The sequence below is a fragment of the Acomys minous genome (genome assembly GCF_964271855.1).
Source record: "Acomys minous genome assembly, chromosome: 5".
NCBI classification, from domain to species: domain Eukaryota; kingdom Metazoa; phylum Chordata; class Mammalia; order Rodentia; family Muridae; genus Acomys; species Acomys minous.
In genome coordinates, this window is record NC_140494.1 from 22,969,155 (window position 1) to 22,980,692 (window position 11,538).

Genomic DNA, 11,538 nt, shown 5'->3' on the forward strand with positions numbered 1-11,538 from the left:
TAGAATGGCTGGAAATTGATAGAAAACACATCTATAGTTAGTATCCATTAGACTTGTGAATGTTCCAATCTTAGTACATCAATAGACACTATGTATTTGCCATAGACATTTGGAGCTACCATCTGAGATGACTTCTTCCACATCCAGGGTCTTACATCTTCAGTGCTTCCCGGGACGATCCCTTGCCAGAGAGCAGAGTATCTGGTATCTGGCTTCTTGCTCTGTGGTTAGTGGCTATTTATAATAGTGACTGGCACTCTCTAGCTCTGCTGACACTCCTGCTCTGGGAAAGAGCACTCTGGAGACCCAGTTAGTCTGCTTGTGTGTACTCTGGAGCCAGACCCCTGGCACAGCAAGAAGACTCTGCAATCCCCCCTAAAGGGTCGTTTTCATGAAACAGTGTCCTATGTTCAGGTGACCAGGCATCAGAAGAAACTCCAGGCTGGGAGATCTAACATCTAACAGCCAAAGGACCTGGCAGATGGTCCCAGTGGGCAGGGCTAGAGATGAGCCAGACACATGTAGGAAAGCCAGGATTGACTTTCGAGGGCATAGGTAGCGTGGAAGGCAAAGAAGACCAAAACAGAGGGACAAGCATCAAGGCTAGAGGAGGGTCCCTCTTGGTCAACTATGTTCACATGTTAGGGCAGATGCTGCGATGTCCACTTCGCAAAGTCACAGATTCTTTCTGCACACTGAGTTGCTTCCAAGTAGTGACATTTGACACAAGGAGAATATTAGGCAATTATTTAAGATTATGCATTTCAAGAAGTGCTTTTTTTTTTTTTAGAATGTTCATAGCACTTTATTTTTTTTTAATTTGTTCACTTGACATCATGATTGTAGCCTCCTTCCTTGTCACCTCCCGTTCCTCCCTCCCTCCTTTATTCCCCCCTCCCCCCTCCCCTAGTACTCAGAAAGGGGACACCCTCTTCCCCTGTCATCTGACCTCAGCCAATCAAGTCTCATCTGGACTGCCTGCCTCCTCCTCCTCTGTGGCCTGGCAAGGCTGCCTCTCAAGGAGAATTGCTCAATAAGTGGGCACCAGAATCCATGTCAGAGGTACCCCCTCCTCCCCACATTATGAGACCCACAAGGAGACTGCTCTGCCTATCTACTACATCTGAGCAGAGGGTCTAGGTCCTCGCCATGCATGGTCTCAAGAAGTGCTTTTTAATACTAACTACACACCAGAGTCACAGGGGCCTCTGTGTGGGAAATGCCGGCAGCCTAGAGGTTCTTATTTACTAGTTCTCTTGAGGGAGGCCCGGCAGCACTGGTGGGTGCTTGTGTTGCCTGCCATTGCGGACTGCTGGTGCCCAGCAGCGTTGGAGCTATCTGCTGACCTCCATGATCACAGCATCAGGAGACTCCTGACATCCCCATCCCCGTCAGCTGGTAGACGGGAGCTGAACCTCCCCTCTTCGTCTGAGAACTAGGCTTCCTGACCCTCTTCGTAGGAGCCAGCTGCTGACCCCACAGTCAGGGCCTTGGCCATTCAGGACTGTGTGGTGCTAAGGAGTATTAATTACTTGGAAATGAGCCACAGAGCAGGGCGAGAGCTGTGACTATGAGCAGGTGTGCGTTCTTTCCTTCTAAGTTTTAAGCTGTATTGTGAGTTTTCGTCCTATATATAATTTCAATAAAGCCGCTAAGAAATGAAGAACATAAAGATGTCTTTTCATCTTAATTTGTTTATTACGTTTTCCAACATGAAAAGGTCAAGGCATTGGGCCCAGCGTTCCATGCCTGCTAAGCATGGGTCTGTTGCAGGAACCACACTCCAGCCCAGGGGTGTTAATGCCTTTTTTTTTTTTTTTTTTTTTTGCTTTTTTATTATTTTATTTTATTAATTTATTCAGATTATAACTCAATTGTTATCCCATCACTTATATCCTGCCATCCCTCCCTCCCTCCCGCTTTCACCCTATTCCCCTCCCCTAGATCTAGACCAAGGGGGACCTCCTCCCCACTAAATGGTCATAGGCTATCAAGTCTCATCTTGGTAGCCTGCTTATGCTTTTTAAGGGCTCTGTCCATTTCATCCTTTATAAGGAAGCTTTTGCTTAGAGCGCAGCCCGAGGGCCATCTTGAGGCCCTAGGGGATACCGGATTTCTGGAAGCTGCCTCCTAGCAGGAGCCTGCACACAGGTCCAGGGCTGGGGACCCCATGTCTCTGGATTCCTGACTCTTTACTGCTTCATACAGCTGAATCCCTGTTAACCTCAGTATTTTAATTCCTTAGGCATTCCAGAAGTGTTCCCTTATGGATGTAAATCCAAACAGTCATGCTGAGCAGTCCCGAGCTGACAGCCACCTTAAAGACACTAGGCCAGGCGCCACAGTCCCACCCAAGGAGAAGAAGGTAACCATGTGGTAGCTGCCCACTGACCACAGTCAGACAGCCCTGCTGCTGCTCTGCTACTAACACGGCACTCTTGAACTTGACCTCTTGCACTCAGCATTTCGGCTTTACTCTCTTTCCTTTTCTTTTTAAACTAATAGAGATGCAAGTTTAGAGTGAGGTGAGAAATACCCGGCTTGGCTTTCCAGAGTGAGCCCCGCGTCCCCGTGAGCAGCATACAATCACACAATTGCACATGCAAAAGCAAGACGATGGCCTCCCAAATCAAGAATGTACACCTGGGGGGGGGGGGGGAGAACAGAAATAACAACTAAGTAAGCACAAGTCTTCCTCACCCTCGACATATCTCATGAAAGTTTGGAGTCATAGAACACATCCGTATCCACATTGAAATATACAAAACAGGGTCCCTGCAAATTATTGCCAATTTTAAGTATATTTTCCAAAATAGTAAGTGTAGTTTTAATGCTAAAACAATTTACTTGTGGCTTCAAGGAGGAGTCCAGGCTGTAGCAAAGCATCTGTGCCAGGGAGAAAGCTGCCGGTGCCAGTGTCAGAGCTATACCGTGAGGCCACACGTAGAGCATTTGTGATTTGGGGATTCAGAGCCACCTCACCTTAATTACGAACAAAAAGTTAACCAACCCGAGTCCTCACACTTCCCACTGGAAACTTACATTTCAGAACTGGGGGACACTAGTTTTGTTTGTTTTTTAAATAAAGAGAAACAACATCAGCCCAAAAAAAAAAAAAAGCTGCAAGGTTGCCTAGCATCTACTCCTCCTTGATCCCTTAGCTTTTACATAGGTAAACTCAGTGAGGGAGATGAGTCAGACCACAGAGGGCAAATAATGCATCCTTCAAGGGGCCCTGCCCAGCTCAGGCAGAGCCCTAGTGTGAATGATCTGCTCCCAGTAGACAAATGAAACTGTCATCAGGCAGAAGGCACCAATGATAAGCAAAGCTGCCTCACACAGAAGACTAAACCCATAATAGCATCCCAGAAGTACGTTGCTTGTTCAGCATGTGGAATTTTCTTATGGCTTTATTACTGCTAATTTGTGGAAGGCCCCTGGCAGAGCCTAGTATTTATACCAATGTGATCATTCTAGAACTGGGAACTCTGTACCTCCCGGAGGCCCCCACCTCCACCCCAGGATGCGCACTCTTTTACTGTAGTCATTTCCTAGTTGGCCCTGATGTTCCATGGGGCTCTTATATCGCAGTTTGAAGGTCACACCGTCGACAGCACTGACTGGAAGCAGGTTGCTATGAGAATGCCAGTGGGGCCATTGTTGCGTGCCCAACACTAGGCTGGTTTCTAGGGCAGGCACTCACTCTGGATCATTAAACTTAGTAGATGAATCACTTCATAACAACCACAACTGTCAGGCTTAATAGCCCCTGCGTTCTGTCATTATTAACCTCTTCGTGGCCTGTTCATCTGCCCTCCCATAACTTACATGTCTCCTCCACTGTTTTCTACCCTCATGAAGCCCCAGCCTGGTACGTGGCACAGTTTTGTCATGACTGTGTCTCTGGTCTCTTTTTATTACCCATACACGTGGAGCATGCTTCCCTGCCTGTTCTCCTAATCAAAATCATGGGCCTCTTATGCAACTATTAAAGAGGCTTGCTTGCCTTCCGTGCAGAGCTGTGCTCATCCAAGACTAAGAAACGACTGTCAATTTCCAGGGCAACTGGGACTACGTTTCCCAGAGGTTTATGCGCTTGCTTTGACGCGTTGATTCCTTTTCTCTAGCCTAGTGATAAAAAGGAACAATTGTCCATGTAAAATCTCAACTAGTGTTCGACTCAGTTACTTTCTGTTGGAGTCGCGCTGCCACTAAATTGTTTTAAATACTCATGTCACAGAGTGAGACTGGAAATATTGGACAGTGGATAACTGTGTGGCCCTGACCAACCAGCGCAGATGTCAGCCCCACCCCCTCCCCACCCCCAGCAAATGGGCCTGGCGTGGGGGCGGGACTTGAGTTAAGACAGGTCCAATCCTTTCTTGGATTCAGAGAGTCCACTCTTGCTTGGGTGGGACTTAGTGAAATATCCTGACTCCATGTTTGGGATGGAAACCTTAGGCTGGATCCTCCTTTAACATTCTTCTTAAAGTTCTTTATGTGCTACTTTTGTTGCTTTATAATCTGAATTTAAAATCCCACAGAGGAACTTGCGTTCTGTCGCAGCAGCAGTCACCGCCCCTATCTGGGGAAACTTCACGGGGTGGGGGTGGGGGGGAATGGACAAGTTAACAGGCGGTGACTGATGGCGCATGCGCCTTGGACTTTGTGATTAATGGTGTTCTGCGTGGTTAACACTGACTTTGTTGTTTACGTGTTGTGGCTTGAATGCGTGTGACTATTCCTTCCGCTCTAAACCAAGGCATCAGGGTTAACTTTGGCACAGCCTAGGTTATCGTGCTCTGCGAGGTTGCCATTGCTTTAACCAAACAGCCATCACTGGAATTGTATTTCACCTTGTGGCAGACAGCACTTCCTCCTGGTGTTCTGCAGCTAGAAGGGCCGGCAGCAGAAACTGAGAGGAGATGGCATCCTAGTGTTATGGGATACGCGGGGCCTGGGGCTCCTCATACAGCCAGGCCGAAACACCATGCCCTCAGACAAAATTCTCTGGTTACCTGGATCCTCACTGCTGTTGTGCCCTTCAATCCTGAGTCCTCCATAAACATCTTCACATCTTAAGATATAGGGAATAAAAGCTGCATCATAAAGTGAACAAAATAAACACAGCCCATGGCATTATAGCTGCCATCTTGGTTTCAAATGCATACTTTGTTTTCAGATTATGGTCATGCACATTGAGCCATGTCTACAGTGCTGATCCCATGGAGCCTTAACAGACGTCAATCATCTGCATCACACAGTGGTGCTGAGGTGCTCTGTGGTGCTTTTGATGCACGAAAGCAGCACAGTTGCCCATCCTGCCTATTGGGATGTGGGCAATAGAAGCTTTCACTGGTTTCTGTAATTTTCTATACTTTCATCAGTGTCTCAGAGTTATGTGAAAAACCAAAGGCACACTGTAACACAGCAGGCTGTGCTACGCAGACAGCAGCTTCATGGGCTAGTTTGTTAAATCCATCAAGAGCATCCTGAGGTCACATGCAGTGGCAGCCTAGACATCTGATGAGTGTGAGTATACTCAAAGATGTTTGCACAGCACAATCACCCCATGACACATTTGTCAGGACATGTCCCTGGTGTCGTGGACTGAGTAGCTGCAAACTGTGGAGCATTACTACTGCCAATGTAGATGTAACCATTAAGGTTACTATCAATTTGAAGGTTATTTGGACATGTTGATAACCTGCAAATACATTTTCAATCTGTCCCTGGACCACAGAAGAAAACCAATTTTTATCCCAGAGTATGACAACCCATCCAAACAGAACTCCTTATGGGCTGATTTCCATGAAAGAGTTGGAAGGGACATTTTTTAAATCTCCTCTTGTTCCTCAACTTATAGGCAAAACAAACCCAAAACCTGAGGTACAGAGACATGACATAAAGTCACATAGTTAAGAGGCAGATGTCTGTTAGAATTCAGAGCTCTGCTCCCCTACCCCTACCCCTGGCAGCATGTTTCCTGTAGCTCTGGTCTTAGATTCTGCTAAGATCATAGGCAGTCAGGTGTTGAAAAGAGAGTTGTCCATAGCTCCATTTCTTCTCTTACCTGCTCCTCCACAAAATTTGCAGTACTTGGAATATTCTGCTAATGGAGACTTTCATCTTGTGCAAACACAGGGCAATTTTGGAGGTTGGAGAACAAAGCAGTTCCAGGTAAACAGAGCTGTAGGGTCCAGGTTGGTGTGTAACCCATGTGCTTGGGCCGCCAGCATGTTTGGAAATGTAATTAAACAATAGTAATAGTCCAGTTTAGGGGGGGGCATGTGGTTTTGTGGAGTAACATGTCATACACTGTTCTACCAGAATTTGGAATTTTTCCATGAAGATGTGCGAAAATCTGATGTTGAATGTGAAAATGGCCCACAAGTGGAACCTCCAAAGGTAAGTTTGCCATGAGGGAGGTCCAACCAATGCCATGCTGTTTAATCGCATCGCCTTGCAGAGCCTTTTCTGATTACCATGTGTGGTTTCCTTTCTCCACTTTGCCTCTTAGGTCACCGCAGGGGCTCTGAGACCTAGTGGCCCTCCCAAGTGGGACAGAGCAATGGTGACTAGTATTTCTGACACATCAAGGACACCAGAATGTAGAGCTGATGCCACCATGGAGGAAAATTCCACACTCAATAAGAATTTATTCCGAGACAGTAGAAATTATTCCCAGAAAAATGTGCCTAAGGTCAATTTTAATATCACTGGCATGAACTCATTAGAAGGTGAAATCAATAAAGGGCCTAAGGTCTCGGGACTACAGTGTGCCATTCCTGACACCGAGAAACAGAAGTCGAACTATGGGAAGACAAAAGAGATAGGCCACCAAGGACAAGAAAATACCGATCAGAGTCACATTTCTCCTCCACCTCAGTCATCAGAATTAAGTATTCATGATGTCAAAACACAAGACCAAGATGTTCTCATGACAGATTATGGCCAAGTTGTCCTGAGATCCAAGGTGGGTAGGCACACTAATATGAACAGTAACGAGGATGGAGAATCAACTCCGAGTTCTCCCAGTGAGGAGCACGCAGCCACTGATAACATCGCCTTTATGATTACCAAAACCGCTGTCCAGGTTCTGTCCAGCGGGGAGGTCCATGACATAGTGAGCCAAAAGGGGCAGGACGTACAGACAGTCAATATTGATGCAAGAAAAGAGACAACCACTCAGCAAGAAGGCACCAGAGGCGAGGAGCCGGTCCTGTGCCTGGACAAGAAGCCAGTTATCATCATTTTTGATGAACCCATGGACATCCGGTCTGCGTATAAGAGACTTTCAACCATCTTTGAGGAATGCGATGAGGAACTAGAGAGAATGATGACAGAGGAAAAGATAGAGGAGGAAGAAGAAGATGATGACAACGGAGACTCCGGAGTCCAGACCTCTTCCCAAATGTCTCATAAGCAGGCTGATTTGGGAAGCGGTAGGATGGGACAAAAGGCAGAGACGCAATCAGAGGCCCACTCCCTGTCAGCAGAGTCACAGACTCTAAGTGGGCAGGAAGTTCATAAAGCCGAGCAGCGAAAGCTTAGCTTGGCAGAGTCTCCAAACATGGCCGATGACCAGTTCGAAAGCCCCAAGAAAAAGTTTAAGTTCAAATTCCCCAAAAAGCAGCTTGCTGCTCTTACTCAGGCCATCCGCACTGGAACCAAAACAGGAAAGAAAACCCTGCAGGTAGTGGTCTATGAGGAAGAGGAAGAGGATGGTACTTTGAAACAGCACAAAGAGGCCAAGAGGTTTGAAATCACCAGGTCACACCCTGAAGATGCCCTCAAAACCATGGCTAGGAGCCTTGAGGGCACAGCTCCCTCTTCAAGGACTGATGAAATTAGAAAAAACACTTACAGAACACTGGACAGCCTGGAGGAGACCATAAAGCAACTGGAAAACACTATCAGTGAGATGAGCCCCAGGGCCCTAGTTGATACCCCGTGTTCTGCCAACAGAGATTGTGGTGCAGGCTCACCCCACATAGCCCAAGAGGTGTCTCCCCGGTCCTTGCTAGTTCTGGATGAAGTACCCCCTGTCCCAGAACCCCCCACAGCCACATCTTCAGCTTCACGTAAGGTATCTTGGTCTGTGGAAACTGGAAAGATCCAGCCGCTTCTTAAGCCTGTCATAATCACAGTAGCAAAAGCTGTCGTGTAATGTAATCACTTCCCTTCAGGTGGCTCGCGGTTTCGTGTTTTTTTGTTTCGTTTTGTTTTTGGTTTTGTTTTTGTCTATTCGTCATGTACCCGTCTCTCCTCCCTTCTCCGCCGCCTTCCAAAAACAATGGCAACTAGGTGTCTAACAGCTAATCAGTCCTGTTTGTGCCTCTGTTGCTGACTGGTGTTGGGGCCCTAAAAGGAAGCGGGGTCAGCCGTGTGCTCTTGGCACTCACGTTAAAATCCAGTTGATCGGTAGTGAGCTGTTGATTCTGTTTGATTCTTCTGATTAACCCAGTTGGTGTCTCCTGGGTCTGTCCTGCATGTAGGGCTCTGCTTCACCCTTTGCCCTTCTCTGCACACGGTGGGGCGGTCCCGGTAACAATCCACTCACCTTCTCCCCTTTGTCTCTCCCCTCTCTCGCTGTGCCTTCCCACAGGCTTCCAGCAGCACCCCGCAGACAAGCCGGATGCCGGTCCCCATGAGTTCTAAGAACAGACCTGGGAGCCTGGATAAGCCCAGCAAGCAGTCCAAACTGCAGGATCCTCGCCAATACCGTCAGGTAGTTTTACCTTAAACCCGATCTTGGATGGACACTGTTGAAATTAAGAAGCCAGTTGCTGACTTAGTTTATACCAAATACTGTGTTTTCTTCGTGAAATATCGTTTACATAGATACCCTGGATCTGGGGTGGGGGGGGCAGCGGGGGGCATGAAGAAAGTCTAAACCGAACCTGTGTTATACTCCCCACCACACTTTTGCATGCTTACAATAAAACATCTTTTACTTTGTGACGTCAGATTTTAACTGTTAACACATGGTGCCGGGCCAGTGGCGGTTTCTTTGGTGAATGTAGCGTTTCATCAAAACCTCTTGGGGAAACAGACAAATCAACCTGTGGTTGAACTGTTCAGTCATCACTACTAACATCTGTGTTGGCTACACTGCATTAAATCACATTAACTCTCCCACAGTGAAAGCACATTCACACACACACACATACACACACACACACATACACACACACACACACACACACACACACACACACACACACACACACACAATCCCCACACATGGCCGACTGGCACTGGGCACGGCTGTGGAATGAGTGACGTGTGGTCTTCCTTCTGTCGTTCCTGTATCTCCTTTGCTATGTGCATGGGGTGGTTTTCAGCCCGGTCCAGATAAGCACAGAACTCAGCTCAGGCCTTGGACTGTATGTTGTTTTCCTTTTAATGAATGATTCTGAGAAGGGGCCGTGTTGCCAGGCCCTGTGGGTTGATCGTGTTGCCGGCTTTCTGACAAAGTGTCTCCCGCCATCTTTGTTTGCAGGCTAATGGAAGTGCTAAGAAAGCTGGTGGGGGTTGTAAGCCTACTTCCCTCTCCTTACCTGCTTCTAAGATTCCAGCCCTTTCTCCCAGCTCTGGGAAAAGCAGTTCTCTACCCTCTGCTAGTGGTGACAGCTCTAACCTCCCCAGTGCGCCTGCTACTAAACCATCGATTGCTTCTACCCCTCTCAGCCCCCAGGCAGGACGGTCCACTCACTCGGCCTCCCTCATCCCTTCTGTCTCTAATGGCTCCTTAAAGTTTCAGAGCCCGCCTCACGCAGGTAAAGGCCATCACCTTCCCTTCGCACTGCAGACTCAAAATGGCCGAGCTGCTCCTACTTCCTCTTCTTCTTCATCCCCTCCTTCCCCTGCCTCCCCCACCTCCCTGAATCAAGGTGCCAGGGGCGTCAGGACCATCCATACTCCTAGCCTCGCCAGCTACAGAGCACAGAACGGAAGTTCAAGCAAAGCCACCCCATCCACAGCAAAGGAAACTTCTTAAAGGCCAGATCCTATTAGCCACAAGGTGGAATTACATTCTTGGTTTTAATTTGTAGCAGTCTGGAGCAACTGTGTTCACAAGAGAATGTACCATATTGCTGTACTGTTCAAGGCTTCATGCAAAGTATGTGCTAAATACTGAGTTGATAGATTGCAGTAAAGCTTGTTTTTTTTCTACTCTGTTGCTGTTGTAATTACATAGTGTTGACTGTCTAGATCCGATACCTATTAAATGAAGAAAGCATGTGCTATAAAAAGGGCGTATGGTGAGAGTGAAGAGGTGTGTGAGACAAGCCGACTGTACTATGCATGTAAAACATGTATGATTCCAGAATTTTAGTATGTTTTGTATAAAAATATTTTTCATTACGGAGAGACTAGAAGTGAACAGAGAAATATGCAAGCGTGACTATATAAATTGTAAAGCATATATTATGATATTTTCTTTTATTTTAGTGTTATTTAGCTTTATTACAGATTTCTATTTTTGTCAAAAACTTCATGGTTCCTTTCATGATCTTTTTTGCCAAAACATTTTGATACTACAGCATTGTACATTTGAAAGTAGTGTGCTAGATGCTAAGCCAATGAGCTTCTACAGCCTGTAGAAAGGATTTCAGCAAAACTTCTGCACTGCAGTCAAAGGACGTGTGATAATTTGCTAGCCCAAGAAAGCTACTTTTCCGTTTCTTTGCTTTCTTTTTATTTTCTTCTTCCCTTTTTTTAAAAGATAAAACATATTAGTGTTCTGTAGCTATTTGTGGGTTGGTTTTTTTTTTTTCAGTATCTAACCCCCTTTTATGTTTTCTTAGACCTGCTAACACACACTATTGCATTGTGAATTTTAAAATGTATACTTCTGTACGGTTCTATACACTGAGGAACTTTTGTAAATATACAAATATAAACAGACATCAAAATACTATATGTGACAGCACATAGAGTAGTTTTCCCACACCAAAGTTAATTTTTATGCATGCTTTAAGAGTCTATATTGGGATGGGCAGAAACGGGACTATCCATACATTTTTAAACAGCAACAAGTTTGCACAGTTAGAGTGGTTTTGTAAATAACTGTATTTGTATAACACAGCCATGTATCATACAGAACTGTAAGCAAAGACTTCAAGGGCTGCATGCTTATTATTTTTTGTACCTTGTCACTATAACTAACTACTTCCTAGTCAAGGAACACATAACTGTTGCCACAGGGTTTCCACTTTGAGGGCATTCGACGTAATGTGTAACCACATCCACCCGTACAGTGTTGCTTCTCCGAATGCTCGGGGTAGCTGGGATGGGTTCCTAATAAACTAATTGACAGTGTGGTTGTCTGAATTTAATTTCCTGCCTGACTCTTCTCTAGGGCATCTTGGGGTTTAGCTAACAGGAAATAAACAATAAACCTGCATACAAGTTTGCATACTCATTCATCAAAGGGGCTTTAGCTGCTTTCTTGCCTTTTTTTTTTTTTAATTACTAGTAAAAGTGGGGGGAAAAATGTCTGCCAGGTGGTGGTGGTGCATGCCTTTAATC

The 11,538-nt window shown here is 46.1% G+C and overlaps 1 protein-coding gene across 25 annotated transcripts in view; it reads left to right on the forward strand.

Moving 5' to 3' along the window:
- The window catches only part of KIAA1217, a 797,280-nt gene extending 785,952 nt beyond the window's left edge, over nucleotides 1–11,328 (forward strand). For 14 of the 25 annotated variants that reach the window (XM_084782818.1, XM_084782806.1, XM_084782795.1 and 11 more), the window contains 5 exons: nucleotides 2,246–2,365; nucleotides 6,331–6,408; nucleotides 6,521–8,089; nucleotides 8,609–8,731; nucleotides 9,506–11,328. In XM_084782818.1, the coding sequence (XP_084638944.1) occupies nucleotides 2,246–2,365; nucleotides 6,331–6,408; nucleotides 6,521–8,089; nucleotides 8,609–8,731; nucleotides 9,506–10,003 (2,388 nt within the window). In that variant the 3' untranslated portion in view covers nucleotides 10,004–11,328. Of the gene's footprint in view, nucleotides 1–2,245; nucleotides 2,366–6,330; nucleotides 6,409–6,520; nucleotides 8,090–8,608 lie in introns of all 25 variants that reach the window. The other 11 variants (XM_084782807.1, XM_084782805.1, XM_084782810.1 and 8 more) reach the window with 7 other exon arrangements.
- The last annotated feature ends 210 nt before the right edge of the window (nucleotides 11,329–11,538 follow it).